Here is a 23,359-nt window from a genome sequence, read left to right as displayed (position 1 = left end):
TCTTCGCTGATCGTGCGGTGGCGGCTATCCATGGTCGTATCCTTCTTGGAGGCACCGCTTTGAAGGCCAGGCTTTGTTTTGGTCCAGTTCACCTCTGGTGGGGTGGTGTGTCGGTGTCTGGCACCTTTGTATCTTGCCTTGGGTGTGTGCGGTGTGTGCGTTGTTCGGTATCTCGAATGTACTCGGTGATGTTTGCTTTATAATATAAAGCGGGGGGAAACCCTTTTTCGGTATTAGAAGCTGTTAAAGCAATTGCACAATTCGTCTAGAAAACCATAGCTGAAAGCTTAACCTAGCCGTTCCTTCAAAATTTTCTTATAACATCTAATGGTAGGTTCCTGATCCTAAGGTTCTGGCTTTTGAACGATCTAATATGATCACGTATTTGGTTTGGTGACTAGTTAGATATAAAACAATGATATGTTTGCTTTATAATATAAAGCGGGGAAACCCTTTTTCAGTATTAGAAGCTGTTAAAGCAATTGCACAATTCGTCTAGAAAACCATAGCTGAAAGCTTAACGTAGCCGTTCCTTCCGCTTTTGAACGATCTAATATGATCACGTACTTGGTTTGGTGACTGGTTAGATATAAAACAATGATATCCCCCGCCCCCCCCCCCCCCGAAATGTAATATACTTGCAATTATTTGTATTTTTATCATGGAACGCCTTTTTGTCTTGTCACCGTGTTTTTCCATGATTGAGATAAACTGCATCGAATATTCATACATAAACTTGCTGTTGCCGCTTGTCTACGAATCGTTACTAATTCAATAATATAAGCGGCTAGCAGTATGTGGCAATGGTGTGGTGGTTCATTAATCAACAGTAATTCCATTGACGTATGCAAGGTTTTTTTTGTTGCTATCATCCCAACTTAACGCATGATGATTGCAAAGAACATTCCAATTGGATGCCCTGTGAACACATCCACTGCTAGTCAAGTCAAGCTGTGTATGCATATCTAATTTCTGCAATGTGTGACCATGGGACATTGCAGCCACCTCATTAGCAAATTATTTAGATCTGCAATAGTTGACTAGGAATATAATATATGATAATCTGAACACTATTATTTTCTCCTCGCATTATGCGGTTACAAGACACACTTTGTCCAGCGAAAAGAAAATGTATTTGTTACTCAAAATGGTAGTTTAGGTCTCAGATTATGGCTTTTGTCCCTTCGTGTTGTCTTGACTAGTTACAACTTTCAGTTCGTCTGCTTGCTCAATATCAGGATTCGTCTTGGGTGCTTCCTTGCATTTGCTGTAAATGCAGTACACGACCAACTGAAGAATACCCATTAAGCAGCCAATGAAGCTTGGTGCCTTTACAAGAAAACAAGTATGTCAGCATAATTTATATATTTTATTGTTCTAAAGTTTCTTTCTGTACTAACCGTGAGAAAAGGATCCTTTCCAAGGAGCCCATACAGCAACCAGAGTAAACTTGTCAAGAAGCTAAACAATGACAAGTAGAAAGGCATGAACTCCACGCTTTTCGTCCTGATAACTTGTTTCTGCAATGTTGGATAAAAAGTTAATTTTCTTGCCATGCCTTCTAACTGAATATATTTTTTCTGAAGTACTTTGGAAACTGATATAAGTTCATTGAACCATTTTTAGATATTGTGGAACATACGATATTTTATACTACTTATCACATGCGTTTGTGGATCATTCTGTCAGGCTTAGAACGTTGTTGCAAATCATTATGATGAAACATGTTGTTCTTTTCTCTGTGAATCATAGTTCAGGAAGCACGCTAATAACAGTACTCACCACAGCTACCAACGGAGAGCCATACATTAATATGGAAGCCACCAAACCAATGCTACCGACAAATACTTTACGCATTTGGTGGGTGTGGAATGAGAAAATTGAGAAAAATACAGCCATGCCGAAGATGATTAGAATTGGAGATACCATCATCATGACAAGCTTCTGCAAAAGATTGCCAGTTAAGTGTTAGGATTACTAATGGATAATAATTCTTATAACATCATATACGCATCTAAACAGCGAACTACTCGCCATTTTAATTATAAGATTTTAACTACAATCGTGAAATAGTACCTATAAAGCCTAGGGGTAACTATGAAATAATATATTCTCTTTTGTTTGCATCAGAAGGCTGGTGTTTGGTCCTCCTTACATGGTTCAGCAAGAGTGAAAGCGACATTTTATAAATAGAAACATAAAGTGCTCTTGTCCTTAGTCAATCATGCTTACAACTAAGCATAAAGTGTTATTGTCCTTAGGCAACTATGCTTATAATTTACAGATTTATGTTCTTAAATTCACTACTCACTAAGTCACTAGTAACTAGATTATTTTCCTTCATTTCCCTAAACAATAACTGTTGCTTTTTCCAAATCATATTTACAATGAAGCATCTGGTCCCCGATGATAGAGACTATCACTATATTACTTAATTGCGTACCTACACATGTATACAACCTCTTCTGTCACATTAATATGCAAGAGTTAGGCCTCAGTACATGTTTATGTTTAGAGATAAAAGAAAATTAACAATATCTGATTGAGATTCTGTGATTATTATATAGCTTATGAATTTCCAATTTATGTGAATGTGATAAATTAGGAGTAAATATGTGCTTATTGCTTCTTATCATTTCGTCCAGGGAAACAAGGCTCTCACTTCTACTTTCGTAGTTTTGCTGATTCAATTTATCATTTCCAAGCAAGGTTGTTGCCTTTGTATATAGTTGTATATATCAACTATGATATGCTAATGGAAATGAACACGAAATTTTGACAGACACTGGCATCCATATTTTCTTACCGCAAAGTTACTGACATGCTAATGGAAGGAGAATCACAGATCTTGAGAAATAACTTACCTTTTTCTCTCGTGGTGCAAACCATATGTATATACTGATAAATGTGCTTTCAAAGAGCACTCCTAGTGAGCTGATTCCGGACAGAGTCCAATTCTCCCATCCAGAGCTCACTACTGGAAGACCGTACCAAGTATATGTGAGGCTGCTGAACAAAGTTAAGATATATGGTATGCATGAGTATTCTTCTACACTGCCCTTCTTTATCACTCTTCTGAATGTCAATCTGGGAAACACAGTAAAATGGAAAGTGTTATGCAATGCATCATATACTCTAAGCTGATCATAGGAGTTTATGATATAGGCATGTACATTGGTGCTGCATAGAGGAGAAAGCAGACTACACTTCCTGCAAGAAAAGACCATGATGGAGTTAAAAGAGGAAGCAAACTAGTTGGAGTAGCTAGTGAATTGAAAAATACCAATAATCCCCGTTGTTACGTGGAGGTCAGGAAACATTCTTTTGGGCTGAAGGTTTTATCTTGCCACAAGAACTAGATTTGCCCAGGGTTCGTAGTTTATAACAAGGGGCACGCTATTTATAATGCACGATGGGTGTTTAACGTGTTGGAAGAAGAAGATATTGCCCAAACCACTAGGTGGAATATCAGTAGGAGGCCCACATACTTCCCTTATTCATACGAAACACGGCACAATTTTCAGCAAGACCGCAAACGTCAAGTAAGGGTGAAATGGACATACATGTTTTTTGCTCAGAATCCAGTTAATTATTCCAGCCATGTACCTAGAAGAATCTCAAAAGCTTTTATGTTTGATGCTGGTCCATGCACCCATGTTGGAGAATCTGGTATGTTATAGCACCTATTCCATCTATAAGATAGCGAGATATGGTGTCCAACTGTTGGATTTGCTTGATTATGAAGATATTGAGAAACATCAAAATGTCTCATTAGCTTCTGTTGCTAACAAGCGGCAACTGTTGATCCACAGGAAAAAAGAAGGGTGACAATCGTTGGTGTCTTTTGTTCTTCACTTTTTCCATACATGTTAAGAAGCATCCATACATGTGATGTATCATGCATCATTATCTGATCACGGAACAGTTCTGTTATTCCGGTAAAAGGACCGATACATTTGCTCACCATTCGTAACGAGCAACTGCATTTTTCTGGTAAAATTTATATTTATTAGATATTCTGATGCTGCTTGTTAAGCTCTAACTAATGTAATGATCCCGAGTAAATGTTCTTATGATAACTTACTGATTCATGTTTGGTTTTCCTCTTATTAATTTGTGTGTTTCTTGCCAATGCAACCAAAAGACCGATCTGATGGAAGAGACTAGTCAATGCATCAACACTCCCCCTCAAGACCTCTTGGCTCTGATACCATGCAGAAGTGGGTGCTCTAGCCAATGCAACCAAAAGACCGATTTGATGAAAAAGACTAGGCAATACAACAACAATGAGCATTCTGTGGTTCTCTTGCAGTGCGAATTGTCACTCATGGAATGATTCTTGTGGCTGTTTCGCACGATCATATGTAATCTGTCTGCTGTTTCGCATGTTGGTTCACATGATCATATGTAATCTGTCTGTTGTGCACGTTGTATAATGCAACCAGTGTTATTGTCATTGATGATAGAATATGCTGTAGAATACCAGTAATCCTGAATATGTGCTAAAGTTGCCACGCTACGTATAAAATCTTCAACGACAAGCATTTGATTCCAAGAAAAGGCGACTGTCATGCAGATAAGCATACATTAGAGGTTGAGCATCTATTTCGTGTGGAGGGTGGATGTTGCGTAATTGCTTGTGTTTTTCCTTTCTTTTCGTGTTTCATTGTACCAAAAAATCGCTTTCCTCCCCGTGAAGCCGAAAGTCCCTATAAACCACCTGTATTTTTTTGTTTCTTTTGCTTTCTATACTAAACTGTCATTATAATTTGTGTGTAGTGCTTCAGTTTGAAACCCTTTCTGAACTTGAAAATTATCTTTACAGGTCATGAAGCCACCAAATTTATATTTTCCAGTTTTTCATTGACTCTTAATGCACTACAGAGGACCGCGTTACTGGAGGAGACACTAAGATCTGAAGTGTGAATATATCTGACAAAGGAACAATAGCTTTATTCTTATAGAAGAACTGATGCTGTTATGACTACCATTAATTCTAGCAGACGAATAACCACAATTTGTCTTATAAGAGCAACCTATGTATTTTAAGTAACAGGTAGGCACTCTGATGCCGACGGTTACCCCATCACAATATACAAGTGGTCATTTTGATCGTGGTTTTTGGTAACAAAAGGACATGAAAAAGCTGTAGCAAGTTTTATTCCATTAAGATAACATTTCTTCTACATTGTGTGGCTGAACACTGGTTTTAGTTATTCTTTTGCATCTTCCTTGTGTGTGCTGTGGAAAAACTAGAAACAGTCTTTTGTAGGGCTGATAATTTGAGTTTTAGGGGAGAGAAAAATACTTCTTTTGATATTGAGTTTTACCCTAACCTAGCCAAACAAGATTTTAGCTGGCTAAGCTCTAGAAAATCTGATTTTCGTACTCACTTGGCATTTTAAGTATCGCTATTTATTTATTTAATAGTGTCGTAAGGTGGATTAACAAAGTACAGGACAAATTAGTTTCGGTCAACTTTTGTTTTTAAAAACGGAATTAGGAGCATCAAAAACACCCTGTCCCAAGAAAAAAAAACCATGATATATTCTCTAAGCACTAGTTACAGACATATTTGCATCCAAGTAGGCCCTAATAAGGCTCTGATAGGAAGAACCTATTTTGTTTTTGACACGCGAGCGCACTGCAACGGACTAAGGAAAATTCGCACACATAAAGCATATATCTATGCCCAATTGCCAGGGTGGAATTGTTCTGTTCTTCCCCTGGAACCATCTTTGTTCTCTTTTCTTGAGGCTCGGCTCGGCCGCCGATATTGTGTTATAATGTGTAATGTGTGTTTGCATAGGTATTTTTTGTCCAGGGAGAATATAGCCACGTACACATCAATTACGTATGTGAGTCTTCTCATCCAAGGGCCAGTACAACCTTGGAGCTTGGCAAAAGAAAGTTTTGTTTTTTTTGCTCTTTTGCAAAGAGATCATCTAGAGAAAGTGTCGACGCACTTGGGTTGATAGCCAAGGACAGCTGGTCCAGTTTATATTCTCTCTTTATGTTATAAATTTATACGGTTTTAGTGGTTGTTATGTTTTGGCCAATTAATAACCACAAGAGTTTTGTGGTGCCCATCAGCAAATTCAGGAACATTACTATGCTTCAGCAAATACAAACCAAGTGGGCTGTGAAGCAGCCAACTGCATGCCATTTTAGTTTGATTGTTACACCAGTCAGTCACGTTCATCGTCCTCGTTTTGTTTGCAAGTGTTACCAAGGATCTCTGGAACATCCATCGGAAAATACATAAATGGGGTAAACATATGATTGGACTGCTGCCATGCATGTGTTTGTTACATATACATGTTTGTTTCTCACTTGAGATGAACAATTGGACCTTGTTTGCCAACGAGTACTTGGTTGATCAACAAATGCATGTCGGCCACCAGATGCGATGCCACATTGATCAGCATCTCTTAGAAAAAGAAGATATCCAACGTAAAGAAAATTCCTGCTATGCTCTGGGATTCGCCGCAGCATTTAGAGAACTCACAATGTGCTCATGGTAACCACACAAGAGGGATAGCAAGCTCTCGAACTCCACCTCTCAACAATGACGTTGATTTGTCCCTGCTTGCCATTAGCAAGCTGTTGCCATTCTGGCGTCCATATACTCCCCTTGATCACCGCGGACCACAAGGCGCATCTGTCCGTTTAACTCGTTTGTGTACAACGGGAGCATCCACATCGGCGATGTTGATGGTAGGAGGAGGGGTCTCATTTCATTATCCTTCAAATGGCGCTGTCTCGTGCACCCGCTACTTTCTCTATGGAGTGGAAATTTCCCTTCTGTTTAACATTCAATTCAATCACGTTTTTCCCTGCAAAAAAAAAAAGGTTCAATCATGTTTTCTACAACATTTCCATGTTTGCTGAAAGGTTGATTCCATCAACATGGCTGCTTGGATTAAAGCAAATGCTCCATTGGCGCTGGAATGGGAAGAAAATGCTCTATTGGTGCTAGAATCGTGGAATTCCATCGACAGTAAGATATATTCTGATATACTAATAGGAAACGCTCTGAATGAAGACTACATCAGCCTCGATCTCTAAGCTGTTTAATCCATAAAATTCGTTTTTTTTTCACAAGGGGACATATATACTCGATGCACAGCGTAGGTATAGGTGCCGTGAGATATTGGAGGCCACGGCAGAGTGAACCTTGCACATGCAGGTGGTAGCATGCTGGCTAGCTTCTTCTTTTGTGCAAAAGAATGGCTTTGGAGCGACTGGATGATCCATTCAATGTTTCTTTCTTCCTTTTTGAAAGAACGGTGGGGATGCTGCACTTGCACTAGACAAGTACCAGGAAATAAAGAGCCGAGGCCAATCTTATTTACAACCACATAGACAGGACAACGCTAAAAGGCTGTAGCTCCCGATGGGTCGGATCACACTGACGGGATCTTCGGTGTCACTCCCTCCCACCCGAGTAATCGTCGTAACCCGATCGAGTCTCGTTTCTTCTCCCTTCCGCTCGTTACCGTTGCCGGCAGTAAGGATTGTGGCAGCCATGAAGCCTTTCTCCGCGTGTCCTCAGGCCTTACCGAAAAAGGCTTTCGCCCCACTTTATAAATAAAGCAAACCGCCAAGAGCACACATACAAGCACTAGTCCAGAACACACACACCCAAGTCTTACAGCATAAAGTACAAAGGTTCTGCTGAGGGCACAGCTCAACAAGCCCAAACAAAAGGAAAAAACAAGGGGAGCCGGAGAAGGCGACTAAAGACGGCGCCTAACCTGGCTCCGGCGGCGGCGGAGGTGGCGGCGGCGACAGACGAACAGCCATCGAGCGGAGGTCGGCGATGAAGACGGAGATGGCGTCCCGGTCCGAAGGGCGGCTAAGCGGCCGCCAGAGCTACAAGTAACCAGACAATTTGAATAGAGCGTCAGTGGCCTGTTGAAGAGGAATGCGCTGGATCACAAGTTTATTGTGGATCGACCAGAGGGTCCACGCTAGAGCCCCAATCTCAAGCCACCTAATGTGGCGAGAGGGCAAGGGGGAGTTCTGGAGTTCGGCGAATAGGTCGGGGAAGTTAGTGTGACACCAATTGCCACCGACCACCTCTCTAAAGCAGCTCCACAGAAACTGAGTTGACATGCAAGAGAAGAAGATGTGATTCGAGTCTTCGGGAACATCGCAGAGCGGGCATATGCCCGTCCTAGGGCCATTGCGCTTGCGGACCTCCACCCCAGACGGGATCCGTCCACGAATCCATTGCCACATGAAGATCCGGATCTTCAGGGGCAGTCGGATGTACCACACCGCCGGGAGGGGGGAGGGGGGTGGAGGGGGCAATGGCCTGGTAGAGGGACTTGGTGGAGAATTGGCCGGACAGCTTAAGACGCCTCCTAACCTGGTCCGGGCCCGCGTCTACTACCGGTTCATGGAGAGCGACGCAGTCTAGCAACTCACGCCAGGCGGCGGATTCCGAAGGGCCGAACGGCCTCTGGAATGTGAGGTGCCCTAAGTCAATAAGGGCCCTATCTACAGAGATGGATGGGTCAACAGCGATGGAGAAGAGGGCGGGGAAACGCGCCGCGAAGGGGGAGTCTCCGGCCCACCGGTCAAACCAGAACAAGGTCGCAGCACCAGATCCAACCGAGATGGAGGTCCCAATGCGGAGGACCGGGAGAAGTTGGATTATTGACTGCCAGAACTGGGAACCTCCCGTGCGCTGACAGAAAGCGAGGGGTTGTCCACGCAGGTACTTGTTCTGGATTATGTCTAACCAGAGGCCGCCATGTCCTTACGAAATGCGCCACAGCCATCAGGATAGGAGGGCAATATTCATGCGCTTAGAACACATGATACCGAGTCCTCCTTGATCCCGAGGCTTGCAAATGTCTGGCCATCTAACCATATGGTATTTCTGCTTATTGTTGTCGCTGCCCAGTAGAAACGAGACTGGACTTTGGCGATCTCATGGTGCAGGGTCTCATGAAGGCTGTAGAAGCTCATGAGGAACAAGAGGAGGCTGTAAAGGGAGGAGTTGATGAGGATTGTCTGGGCCGCCTTCGAAAGCCACCTACCCTGCCAGGGCTCAATGCGCGTTTGCAGCTTGGCCACAGTCGGAGGCAAGTCAGCGACAGTGAGCCTAGAGTCACTAATGGGCGTTCCCAAGTAAGTCATGGGGAAGGAGCCCAGGCGGCAGTTAAGACGGTTGGCAATGCTCAGGCGTTCCTCGCGAGAGTAGCCCATCACCATCACATCACTCTTGTCGAAATTGATTTTGAGGCCTGACATTTGCTGGAAGCAGAGGAGGACGAACTTAAGATTAGAGATGTCCGTCTCCGAGCCTTCGACCATGATGATGGTGTCGTCGACGTACTGGAGAAGGGAGATCCCAGTGACGCCGGCTAGGTGGGGAGTGATCCCACGAATATGTCCCGTAGCCTTAGCCTTGTCCAGGATGGCGGCAAGCGCGTCCACCACCATGTTGAACAGGAATGGGGAGAAGGGATCGCCTTGATGAACCCCACATAAGGTGGGAAGTAAGGACGATCTCCCCATTGATGTTCACGGCAGTGCGACCGCAAGACACCATCTGCATCACGCGAGTGATCCAGCGGTCGTCGAAGTCCTTCCGGAGCAAAAATTCCCGAAGGAAGGGCCAGCTAACAGTGTCATACGCCTTATGGAAATCAATCTTAAGGAAGACCGCCCTGAGGTGTTTAGACCGGACCTCATGGAGGACTTCATGGAGGACCAGCACCCCATCCAGAATATACCGCCCTTGGATGAAGGCGGTCTGGTCAAGGTGAGTAATGTGATCGGCGAGCCGGGTCACCCTATTGGCGTACCCTTTAGCCAGGATCCGGAAGATCACGTTAATAACCGTGATCGGGCGGAACCGGCGGATGTCGGAGGCCCCAGACACTTTGGGGATGAGCGAGATGATCCCATAGTTAAGGCGCCCAAGGTCGATGGAGCCAACGTAGAACTCATCGAAGATGGCCATGATCTCGGGCTTAATCACATTCCAGAAGGACTGGAAGAACTTGACCGGAAGGCCATCCGGACCAGGGGCCGAAGTAGGGTTCATGCCACTAATGGCGGCCCAGACCTCACCCTCCGAGAACGGGGCCGTGAGGGCCTCGTTCTCCACGGCGGAAACAAGCTGGTTGCCAGTCCATCAATCGGGGCAAGAGAGAGGCCGCTCCGAGGAGCGGAGGAGAATATGGCCCGGTAGAACCCGTCGACGTGGGCTCTAATGTCACTCGGGGACTGAAGGAGGGTCTTGCCATCCCAAAGGAGTGGGATGGTGTTGCGTCTACGACGGCCGTTCGCAATGGCCTGAAAGTATGCAGTGTTCGCGCCCCCCTTCAAGACCCATTTCTGGGAGCCACGCAAGCGCCAATAGGCCTCCTCATCGGTGTAGATGACGGAGAGTTGGTCTTCTAAGTCGTAGCGGGAGATGCTTAGCAAAATAAGCCAGGCTTTCCTTAAGCACCGGTCCTTATTTGTACGGGGTAAATGCTTAATTAGGCGTCTCTTCTGTAGAAATAGGCATCGGTGCTTCAGAAAAACCCGATTTATTTTTCTGAGCACCTCCCTAAGCACCTAGCATTGTACATAGTGGCTCGGAGGTGACTGTGCTGGTGTCATCCTTCTAATCCGACTGGGGAGGTTCATGGTAGTGCATAATGAAGGCTTGGCTTGGTGGTTACAAGTCATATGCATTGGGCATGACCTGTGGGCAGTGTCATTGGTTCCATACCGACATTTGTGCCTCATCATGTGTTTTTGATGTGTTGGCTTTTTTTCAAGAGTACGCCAATGGCGTACCTTAAATTTACAGAAGGGAGCAAAAACAATGTACAAGAAGCCTCGAGATGGATGCAAACATCCATCAAAGGAACACACCCAGTTACACCCCACACGCTAGACTAGGCCTACACTCTCACAAAACGCGCTAAAACCTCCTCCGCCTAGTCCTGCCGCCCTCCACTCCTTCAGTTCCCCAATGATGGCGAGAGCCAAGTCCGACGCCTGCAACTGCTGGTTAGTCCCGTGGAACACTCTCGCATTGCGTTGTTTCCACAAGGCCCAAATTACCGCAATGACGAGCGTATCGAAGCCATGCTTACTTCCCCTACTCAAGTTTACTCTCTGCGCCAGCCACCAATCCAGCAAGTGATCCTGAGCCTCCTGGATGTTGCCCTACAAACCCAATGCAGCAAAGATGTTGTGCCACACTTCCTTGGCGTACATTCATTGCACCAAAATATGTTCCGCATTGTCCTCCTCTTGAAGGCACGTGTAACAAGCCGATGGTAGGTCTTGCAGGCCATGCATCGCTTTCCTATCTGACGTCCAAATGCGATGTTGCACTGCCATCCATGCGAAAATTTTGCACTTAAGTAGAGCCCAACTTTTCTAGATGCATGAGGCATATGGCACCCTCTCCTCTTCGAGGCACAATCGATGGTAGGTAGAGTGTGCGGTGTATTTCCCGGACGGATCCGCCGGCCACGAGAAGGAATCCTCTCTGGAAGGGTCACGAGTAACCGTGCTCAACGCCATGTTAAGGTGCAGAAGCTGAAAATGCCCACCGAAGTTTAGTTCACCCGACAAATCGAGCAGCCACATGTCGTTATCCAATCCTACCTCAACCGTCGCCTGTTGACAGTCCACTTATCCACCTGAGCATGTATGTATGGCGCTATGTCTCTCACCGAAAAGCCATGAACCCATCTATCCCTCCAAAACAAAGCATTGTTGCCTACCCCAACTGATATGTGCACTAAGCTATCAAAGACCGCACGGGCCTCCCTGTCCTCTCCCATCGGCAGACCTTGCCACGGCCTCTCCGGGTCCGTCCGTCGTAACCACTCCCACCACACTCTCAAAGCCAGACCTTGTAGCTGAAGATTACGCGCCCCCAGACAACCAAGCCAGGTTGGTTTGCAGACCGAATTCCAAGCTACCAAACACTGACCACCATTTGCTTTGTCTTTGCCGGCCCAGAAGAAGCCACGCATCCATTGATCAATTTCTTCAAACACCCACCCTGGAGCATCCACAATAATGAAGTGGTGTATCGTCTTGGCAGCAATCACAAACTTGACCAGCACAGGCCTTCCCGATCGGTGCAAAAGACCCCTTTGCCACGCCAGGGCAAAGTTCTCCGCATGATCCAACATAGGCTGTCACTCCCCCCGAGTGAGTTGCCTGATAGCCAATTGCAATCCTAGGTATTTGCATTGGAAATTGCACAAGCGACAGTGAAGCAACGAATCAACACGGGCCTTGTCATAATTGTCGCCATGAGTCATGATCGCCAGCAATTTGTGATAGTTCACCCGCAAGCCCGACGCAGCACCGAACACCTACAACATTGTCCTTACAAAAGTGAGATCCAACTCCGTGGCTTAACAAATAGTGCCACATCATCCGCATAGATCGACACAGACTGATGTGTCGCGATGCCCGTGAAAGAACTAATGACTCCCATACTAGCAGCTTTGATAATGATTTTGGACAGCACATCCATGGCAATCACAAACAACAGTGGCGAAACGGGGTCGCCCTGCCTAAGGCCCTTGACATGCATGAAACTTCTCCCGGGCACCCCATTCACGATTACTTTGGTACTAGCCGTCCTTCTTAGGATTGAGATCCACCCGCACCACCTATAACCAAATCCATTGCTTCGCATCACCTCGAAAAGAAACGGCCAAGCAAGAGAGTCAAACGCTCGCGGAACCGTATCTCTTGGATCTGGAATGAGACTCATTTCGCAGTGTTGGAGCCATGGTCGACTTGGTAAAGGATGGTGGTTGCTATCATAGCCGGGTTCGTATAGAAGGCTACCATATACCGACCTTCACGATGGATTTTCTTTTTTTTGAACAAGAGAACTGCCCAGAAAGATCTCGAATTAGATCTAAATAACAAACTGGTCCTCACATTGCAAAGAGGGCCCCCAACAAGTAGATGGAAAATGTGATATTGTGCCTAGCGCCTTTGTCAAGGAAGCAACATCGGAAGATTGGTTAAGAAAGTAGCTCACCCTACACTCTCAAAACTAGGAAGCCCTTCTACATCAACTCGGTAACACCCCCGCAGCCCCTGTGTCATCCCCGCTAGGGTGACCCAGATGGCACCCAAACCCTAGCCGTCGGGGGTGCGAGCTCCCTCCGCCGCCGCTGGGGGACGCCGTCGGGCTAAGCTCGAGGGCCGACGACAGTGGTGGAGGACTCCCTCTCACCCGCGTCGTAGGGGTGCTACGGGGCCCCGAACCGTGTGAAGGCACGACCGATTCGTTCTAGGCGGCGGCGGCTGCAGGCACGACGGCGTGGCATGCGGGCATGGCGGCCAGCCCTGTCCGGGCGGCGGCAATGGCCGGTGATGCGGCGGCGCACCATCTGGTTTCGGATCGACGGCGGCGGCGTGGAGGGCCTGGTGGACAAGTCGGCGGCATGCGTGCTATGGCCCCCGGTTAGATCCGATCTGGCCAGTGCAGCCCGCGCGCGGTGCGACGACAAAGATCGGTGGAGGCCCGTGCATATGTTGCTAGATGGAGGTTCATCGAGCAGATCTGGGTGAAACCTTGCTCTCGGCTACTTGCTAAGGCCGACGATGGTGGCGCTCTTCTGTGTTGTCACCTTCCTGAAGGCATCGTTGTGGAGAAGCTCCAAACTTCTATCTGCTACCTCTGGGGAAAACCCTAGATTAGTTGATAGGATGATGGTGGCGCTCTTGTGTCGTTCCCCCCTTTGGGGGCATCATTTTTGGAGCTGTGCATTGGCTCAAGGGACCAGTGGACGGTTTCTGCGGTGGAGCGGCATTTCAGGTGACATATTGACGATGTGGAGTCTCGACGGTATGGTGCAGCAGGGTCTCGGTGATCGATGTGTGATGATGGACGCGCATAGGGAGGTGGTGTCGCCTGGCGCCGTGGTGGCGTCGACGTTAGGCCTGGCAAGGTGAATGCATCAGTACCTGCTCTGAAGATGGATCGGTGGAAAACGACGGTGGCAGCCTCTAAGTGTGTGTCCGACCGGTGTGTGCACCAAACCCCGGCAATGCGGCTTGGTTGGGGACTCCAGATTTATATGTTAGGCTTTGGTGCGATATTTGTTTGGTATTCGGCTCAGACAATCAGCACATCTTCATCCATTGGATAGGAGTAGCGACAGATGTTTCTAAGATAGTGACTTCAGACTTATTGATGTATTACTTTGTAAGGTCTTTGTGGATAATTAATAATATAGTTGTATGTATCATCCAGATGCAGAGGCCAAGGGTCATCCTTCTTTAAAAAAAATCTACTCGGGCTTCAGGAATGAAATGCCTTACTATACATGGTGTCAGCAGGTCGAGACCTTCATCCAGGGACATAGTGTTGAAGTGAAAGTCAACGATAACATCACTCATACGAGTTGCGGAGGACAAGAAAAATTAAGGTGGGGGCGAACTTGTTTACTGTTGGTCGCCGGCCTCACGCACCGCCCACATGTGCTCCTGTTGGCCACCTAGAACACTCACATCTCCACCCCCGTGCACACTCCTTCTAGCCACAGGCTCCACGTGCCGATGTTGCTAGCCACTAGGAACTCGCGTCCCTTCGTGGCCGCTTCAGGTAGTCGGTACGGTCCGCGTCGAACTCGAAGGGAGAGGGCCGTGTGGACTCCGGAGACTACAACACAAACGAACGAATTGACAATCCAGCGTCATGAACTAGAGGAGCACTGCTCTGGCTTATGATGGATGCACGTATTGCATCTGGCCCGATAACATTGGGCAGCATGGGACGGCAACTATTTTTCTTTCCTAGGATTATGTTTCGATCGATCTATAGCTTACATGTATACCTATAAAAAATTGCTCGAAATCAAGGTAGGGAGAGTCCCACACCTTGTCCTACTAAGAGTTTCTCATGTGCTCATTACTTTCAAACCATGAAGGGGTTGCACCAAGGCAATCCCTATCGCCCATCTTGTTCAATAAGATCATAAATATGTTGGATATCCTTGTAGCAACGGCTAAGAAGGACGAGAAAGTCAGGGTGGGGTGGGGTGGGGGGGGGGCGGAGTCATCATCTTGTAGTATGCTGACGACATCCTTGTGTCTTATGAAACATGATATTGACAAGGCCATAACCATGAAGTTGGTCCTTTGTTGGTCAAATAATTCTCTAGACTCCATATTAATTTTCACCAAGGGACTTGTTTTGTTTTGGAAACACTACACGATATAAGCAAGTTTTTGGTTATGAGGTTGGCTGGCTTCCCTTCATATATCTTGAGATTCTCATTCACTTTTGCAAGCTCCGAAATAAAGAGTGGAAGATGATTGACGACAATTTTGAGAAGATTTTCATTAACTGAAAGTGTAAGCTTCTATCATATCACTACAAAAAAAACATTTTCGTGATGCTACGTGTTTGTCACAGTAGGTCATGATTTCTATCATGCATGTACATCCATGACGATTTTATGACAGAATCAAGATAGTCATACATGTGCTGTCGTAGAAGTGTTCCATGACAATACTCAAATTATCATCATGGAAGTGTCCACTTCCATGATGATAAATGGTGCGTCATGAAAGTGCTTTCGTCAAGGGTAACCGACACATGGCATCCACCGTAGTGGGTCGCCGTTAAGATATCGGGTCTAGTTTTGGATTTGATATCCTGTTAATAGCCACGACCAATGGCGATTTTCCATGTGTAAAATTCTCATTGGTTAAAGGAACCACGTGTCAGCTCCGTGTCAGGACAGATGCCTACCGTCCAATAGACAGGAGGCGCCTATGATACGTCGACATGTGGCACGGCCCACCAGTGGATCGTTTAGGTTAAAAAGGCCGACCCCGTCAAAATTAGTGAGCTGGCCCATTAACGGTCTGCTTGCAGACGACCCATTTACAGTTAAGGCCCATAGGAATAGTGTCAAATCGGCCCGTCAACGTCCCGTTCTAGATTTCTTATCATTGCGGCCCATGCCACTTCTGGCCCGTTAACAGTCCACTAAGTATTTGGGTCGAATTACGGCCTGGTGTGTTTTCGGCCCGTTAAAGGTACTGCTACATTTGGGCCCATTGATTGCCCAATAAAACTTTTGGCCCATAAAAGACTGCGAAGGAATTCGGCCATTTTTGGCCAGGTCTGACATTCGGCCTGTCAGCAGCCCACTGTAGATTTGGACCAGTTCCGTCCTATTCTGTTTTTCGGTCTGTTAACGTCGGATGAAATCCATGGGCCATATGTGGCCCAATGTCATCCCAGGCCTATTAACGACCCATATACTCGCTAACACAAATCAAGCCCGCCCGCACTTTCGGTTTGGTAAAGGCCCGTGTAGTAGGTCAGCGCAATTACAGCCCGTCAGACTTTCGACTTGTTAAAGGTCGGCATTGTAAATGGGCCACCATAAGCTGAGCTGCATTTTGACCTACTAATGACCAGTGGGTTATTTGGCAGATTTCAGGCCCAATCGTCGTTCGGCCTCCTAAAAGCCCTAGGTATATTCTGGCCCAATTAGGGCCCAATCTGACTTGCGACCTATTAAAGGCCCTTATTATTTATGGGCCATATTAGGCCCGTGAGATATTTACACATATTAATGGCCTGTTGTTACTAAGGGCCCAAATTATGTTTAGGCCTGTTAATGGTCCACTGTGGCCACGGGCCTATCAAAAACTAGAAAGCTCATGCTGACTTAGGCCCATATAATTTCTGTTGGCCACATGTCGATTATGGCCCATAATCGTTTTAGCCCTATTGGAATTGTGGGCCAGAGAAATGTTGGCCCGTTGGGCTCCTATGATGCTTTCGGCTGATAGGAGATCGATGATGCCGAATACATTACTAAGATAAACATACACCATACAAAAATAGCGTCATAATTTCTACATCCTTTGGTAGCACGATAAATGTTGTATCACAACAAAATAAATTACAACCATACAACAAAAGGCATGTTGGCATAAAAGTTTAGAGTCCTTGGAGATAAATGCACTATCAGATGAATAGAAGCACAGATTATTTGACCTGAGTACTAATGTTTCAGGCTGTAGAATTGGATGGAGCACCACGACCTTCCCCCTTTTTCTGCCATTGCTCTTGAACAATGAAGCAAATGTGTGATAGTCTGCTTTCAAAACCATTCATATCTTGACGACATTTTTCAACCACTATTCTTGTTTCAGAAACGACCTCCATTAAGGATTGGACTTGTGTTTGGAGCATAGATATATCACTCTGTCTAGCTGGAAGATTCCATTCAGTAGGCGATTTGGATGAGATTACCTTGACAACCAACCCAGAATTACGCAGGAAGTTGCTTTTTGCACTTTTAGTGGAGAGATACCGACGCACTGTAGTAAGAGGTGACATTGTGCCTGTGGTAGCCTTGTGACATTCAGGTGGTTGTGGTTGTGGTTGTTCAATCATTTGTTCCATAGCTTGCTGAAAGTTTGAATTTGTAGATTAGTGTACCAGATAAGTTACTAATGAGACAAAAAAATTCACGTTTATACATAACTTATTTTGGTGAACTACTGTAATACATTAGCATGTATTTTAGTGCTAACTACATAATAAATTCACTTTCGGAACATATGTCCATGTAGCATGCCTATTGTATTGTCTATTTCCTCACATTTATTGACATCTAAGGATAAAGAGACATGGTTTAAAATAGGATGAACATAGTATGAAATCATTCATACCACGGGGAAATAGATATCACATGGTATTGTATCATTGTGTGGGCATGTGAACATCACAACTAGATTACAGATCAAGACCAAAAGAATATCCTTCCTCTCTTTTAAATCGTGTACGGTGAAATGATACGTTAAGACAACTGTGTATAGAACTGAATAGAGTAACTGAACTTGGTTGCAAACCAAGCAGTTAAATGAACACGCTCAATAACAAGCAGTTCAAAGGCATGAGGATTAAGGACTTACAACATCAGTTCGAACTGGTGTACTCATGCGCTTCATCTTCCTGGTGTAACAATCCTTGAAGATTTGCACTGCATTCGGTTCAGGTTCTTTTGGTCCGCACAGGATTTCCTATGTATTCGGAACAACTTAATATAGATACGATAATATGGCACGGCAAAAAGAAGGAAAGAGCAGCTATTTACAAGAGCCTCACAGTGTGCAATATAGCAATGAGATCCTATTGTCTGTTGGAATTTCACTTTAGAGAGGTCGGTCTTGTTCTTCAAACAGTTAACCTATAAGAAGATAGGCTTGTAAGGCACATACGTAAATATGAGTTCAATATGTGATCTGATCACATACATATACCCTACCTGATACTTCAGATCAGACCAGTGTTTAACAAGGGCTATCCAGTCTTCATCCGTAATATATTCCGTTGGAGATGTTTGGGTGATTTCATTGTTAGCCTTGCCTTCAAAGTGAGTTTTTCTAAGGTGATACCAATACTGTCGCAGAGCAGACTGAAAAACATGAGTGCATGCTTGTTTAGTTGCATCATCTTTCGGATCCAACTTGAACCTCATCTATTCAAAAAAGAATGTGAGTCTCATTAGGAGGAAGCTAGAAAATATGGGGCAGAGCAAGAAAATATTTCAAATTGTGATGAATAACATTACTTACGGATAAATGGTCAAGGAAGGTGTTAAAATGGGCATTGTCGGTTCAATATCCGGCGTATCTTGTAGTAGGGCTCCTAAGCTAGGCGTCTTGGAGCGATGGTAACATGGACACGGGATTTTACCCAGCTTCAGGCTCTCTCGAGGAGATAATACCCTACATGCTGCTTTTGATTGTATTCATATGGGTGTAGTACAGAGTACATGTATCTACCACGAGATTGTAGTAATGAATAGGAGATTGTCTATTCACTAGCCTGGCCTCGGTTTATATATGCACCATAGGCCTAGGGTTTAGAGGAGTCTTCGTCTTGGGCGTCAAGTCTTGTAGAATCCTCCTTGTATGCGGCATGGGCTGTCCAAACTGGCTCAATAGTGAACACCATGGCGGTCCTCGGCCCGATCCAGCTGGTCGGGAGACGACGTGGTGAGTACCCCCTAGTCCAGGACACCGTTAGTAGCCCCCTGAACCGGTCTTCAAGTTGGGGACGCTCCTCGATTCTTCCGAACTGTTCTTCATCTTCGGTCGTCAGTCTTGAAAACTGGTTCAACAGATCTTCTCATCTTCAATCTTGAGGATCGCCGAAGTGCATCCGAAGAGTTTACATGTCAGGTATCCGAGGAGCCCCTTTAAATTTCCGGCCTTTATCAATGCCCTGTTATTTTTATGCCACACCACGGGTTTGAAGTTGTTCCCGGGCGGTAGTGTCCTCTTGCATCCGAGCTCCAACGCCGGACTGCATTCGAGGTATCTTTTGCAGCCGAGCACCAACGCCGGACCGCTTCTGAGCTCCAACGCCGGATCGCTTCTGAGCTCCAACGCCGGAATGTATCTGAGCTCCAACGCCGGACTGTATCCGAAGAGTATTGTTATAGTCGAGCTCCAACGCCGAACTGCATCTGAGCTCCAGCGCCGGACTGTATCCGAGCTCGCTGGACTATGTCCGAGGTGTCATAGATCACCTTGGTTCAAAAAAGTTGAAGGAGTTTAGCCGAGCTTAATGCGGGAAATGCCCTCTATGGAGCCGGCCACTGGCGCCCGAGCTTTATGCCGGACTGCTTCTGAGGTGGTGCACCACCCCGACTGTGGGCCGATTTTTTGTCAATACTTTTTATTGGTGCAATTTATTCTCTGCCGAGATATATAGCCAGTAGCCCTCAAGGTGTGTATCGGTCTAAAACCCGAGATACACCTGAAGGATGACATAAGACCGCTGATCCCAGTAGCCCCCGAGACTTAGGTTGATTCGCAAAATCGGCCTGAGGATCAACTCCTAGCTCGGCAGAATACTTCGGGACACAAAAAGCGGTGTGCAAAGTCCTCGAGACTCAGGTTGGGTGCGGCCGACCAACCTGAGGATCATAATCTCCTCGAAAACTATATTGCACTTAAATTTTCTGCATTGGATTGCCAATGCAGTAGCCCCCGAGACACTGGTCGGGTGGCAACACCAGGTCAGGGGATCGATGTGCCCCTTTAATATTTATAAATAATGAGCGTGAAGCCCAGTAGCCCCCGAGCCTTAATGTGGGCACGGGTGGCCGAATTAAGGATCGATATCCGGAGTAACATCACAAATTATGTGTAATGATTCTATGTATCCAAGTACTTTACATCATTAATGCTCGGATCCGCATTGTACAAAACTTTGTTGACCGACCATCGGCTTCAACCTCTTCGGCCAGTAGCCGAGGAGTGTTTTCCTACTTTATAAAGCCGTTATAAGGGCAAAGATTTATGGAAAATAAGGCAATCCGGCCATACGGTTTTATAAACAAAGGTACGCGGAGAGATATGTTATATTACTTTTTAACGTAAGAAACATCTTCCAAAGAAAATAGTCCCGCTATCGGTTCCTTTCTTTGGGTCATTATGTTTATCATGATCATGAAAACCTCACCTCCGATCAATGTGGGAGTTGATCTTTATAGTTTAATACAGTCATCGGATCGCTGACCAGTTTACGCTTATTGTGACAGTCAGTTTTCGGCTTTCTCCACTGAGGCGCTTGACCATGCGAGCTGGAAGCACAATTGGAGTGGTTCTCCCTTTGCACACCTAGCCAAACAAAGCGGGACGTAGGAGGCAAGCACAGGAGCCGGGCAACCCAACTATTGACTGAAGACACAATTCGAAACCGATGTATATATAGCAATGTCCGAGAATGTTTTTGCCGAATCTCTAAAGGTGTCCGGCGTTGCACTGAGACTTATGCTGGAAACACACAAATAGTTTAAAAGTGCCATAGGCTTGGAAAAACCAAAAAACTTCAGTAAAAACTTGACGTCCGAACTAGATCAAGTGTTCGGTGCCAATCCGAAAATTGGTCTTTAGAGAGAAAAAAATTGTGCTTCTGTCGTGCTTTAACATGACACATCCTATCTCAAAACTTCAAGTGGGTCAGCCTACGGCTTCAAGCTCCTGATCCCAAAGGCGGAGTGCTTCTCCAAGGCCAGTTTAGCGAACTAAACTCGAGCAGCTGTAGAGAGAAGCTAGGCTATCCGGCTATTAACCATGCACTCGAGTCGAAAAAGGAGCGGTAGAAAAAGACTTTGCAACGACCAAGAAGAAAACACTTATTATAAAACAACTCATATAAATTTAAGAGCCCCCAAGTGACTTGGGTAAAAGAATTTTATGTATAATGATTATATGTACCAAAGTACTTATATCATATCTGTGTTCACCCGAACTTTAAACGCGTCTTAACCGACCGTCGGCTTCTCCCTCTTCGGTCAAGGACCGAAAAGTGTTATGTACTCCACCTGTCGAGAATATCAATGGTGTTTCCGATAACCAGTCAATCAGTCCATAAGGCTGTAATAGACAAAGCGCGCTCCGGGAACTTATGCTATATTACTGACGAAGTGTAAGAAGCATCTTCAAAGAAAATAGTACCTCCACCGATACCTTTCTTCAGTTGCTCATTGTCACTATGAGACTTGTGCAATGGATTTTTTGTACTCATGAGTTCTGTTGTGTGCCGACCATGATTGAAAACAATAAAAGCGCTAGCTTTCGGCTTCACCCAGTCTGAGGTCCGAGCTCGGATGAACCGATCGTGACAATCGCATAGGTGCTCCCTTTACTCCCTAGCCGAACAATTGGGAATGTAGGGGTAAACACAGGAGCAAGGCAACCCAGCTTGCGGAACACTTAAGTCAATATGGTGCATATTGTGGCGTAATACACGAACAAGGAACGAAGCCGTACAAGTATAATCATATGCAAAAGGAAAAGCTTCATAAAGGAAGCCCCCAAGTAGACGGGGTATTTGAATTTGTGTGTCACAAACAAAGGTTTGACAAGGAAGTTTTTCACATACAACTTTTTGCCAAAAAAGTATAATGCTTTGGTCGAACCGAACAAAATTTAAAATTGAAAATTCTAAGCACAAAAGCGACTTAGCTGGTTAATGTGCTCGGTGTCAATGCACGGCCTGAGCTTATGGCGGGACAAGGTCCCAGCCCCCAAGCCGGTCCCGAGGTGGCGGAGCGAAGAGCTCGGCACTCCGAAGTGGCGACATAGCACGGCCAATACAGGCCCGCAGTGTGACGCCGAAGTCCCCGTCGTGGGTTAATGAAGTGATGACGAAGCCCTCGGTCCAGCCGAGGTGACGTGGTACGTCGATACGCAGAGGTGACAGCGCTGCCCGATCCGGATCCTTTATCTGTGCACAGAAAATAGTGCAAGCCGGAGATAATAGGAATAATAATAATTTTAAAAAAATGTTGCATAATTAATAATTTATGCAAAGTGAGTAATAAAAGACATATGGCCTGTGTGCCGAACACTCGATGAGGTAGAGCTCTCTCAACGATGCCGAAGTCCCCGAGGCAACCGAACACGTCGGTATGGCAACACGACCAACAAGGTGATCACGCGAGCCGATTTACGCCGATTGGGACGACGGCGTCGGCTTGCCGAAGAGACCACGTGACATAGTGGAAGTCCATTACCGAACCACCATGTGACCGTCGTTAATGCGGCCACCATTTGATAGACCTGCATACAGATGATGGAACAAACTAGAGTAATAATTCCTTGGGAAAAATAAACCCAAACAAGCAAAAATTAATAGGATAAATAGCACCTGGTTTATTTGTTGTAGCAATCCGAAGAAAGGTGACTCCCAAAATTGGGACTCGATCCGCACACCCATTGCCTGATGGGCGATAAAGCGACGGCATGGCGATGCTGGCAAAGGTTGGCTTGCCGAGACAAAGCCCTTGGTCCAGCTAACGTGACGAAGCTGGTTGGCTGGTGACGCCGAAGTCACCAGAGTATGTTGATGAAGAAATAGCCAAGTCCCAGGTCTAGCCGAGGTGACGGAGCAGGTCGGTGAGGAGACGTTGCAGCTGCCATGTCAGCCGAGGTGTTGAAGCAGGTCGGCGTGATGGACATCGGCTTGAAGAAGCAACAGTGCGACCATGCTGACGCAGGTCGTGACTTGTGACGCGGTCAATGCCGGCTTGATGAAGTGACCATGCCGCGATGCCGGTGTGCCCGCTCCGTGTAATCTGTGGGGCAGCGATGTTGGTGATGATTTATCCTTCACGATGCCGAACTCTTGTTCGGCTTGCCAAGATGATGATCGAAGAAGTTGAGCTCGGCTCAACAAAGCGGTGACGTGTCTAGCGCAGGTCGGCAGCCGTGGAGCAATATTGCCGAACTGGTTCGACACCAGCATGATGGTGAAGATTACCTCGGAGGAGGCTTAAAATTTTATGGGTGTGTGTTTAAAAACAACGCACAA

General features: G+C 45.9%; 1 protein-coding gene across 1 annotated transcript; it reads right to left on the bottom strand.

Annotated features, from left to right (window-relative positions):
• Window positions 1–812: 812 nt before the first annotated feature.
• On the bottom strand, window positions 813–3,412 carry LOC109744793 (bidirectional sugar transporter SWEET3a). The gene is made up of 6 exons (XM_020303937.4): window positions 3,284–3,412; window positions 3,174–3,210; window positions 2,865–3,087; window positions 1,783–1,944; window positions 1,401–1,520; window positions 813–1,329 (listed from the first exon to the last, which is right to left on the bottom strand). The coding sequence occupies exons 1-6, from the start codon at window positions 3,318–3,320 to the stop codon at window positions 1,168–1,170; spliced, it is 741 nt and encodes a 246-aa protein (XP_020159526.1). The 5' UTR covers window positions 3,321–3,412; the 3' UTR covers window positions 813–1,167.
• Between the last annotated feature and the right edge of the window lie 19,947 nt (window positions 3,413–23,359).

The sequence above is a fragment of the Aegilops tauschii genome, chromosome 1 (genome assembly GCF_002575655.3).
Source record: "Aegilops tauschii subsp. strangulata cultivar AL8/78 chromosome 1, Aet v6.0, whole genome shotgun sequence".
Taxonomy (NCBI): domain Eukaryota; kingdom Viridiplantae; phylum Streptophyta; class Magnoliopsida; order Poales; family Poaceae; genus Aegilops; species Aegilops tauschii.
The sequence above is the reverse complement of the archived record's forward strand: the minus strand, read 5'-3'. Positions and strand labels throughout refer to the sequence as shown.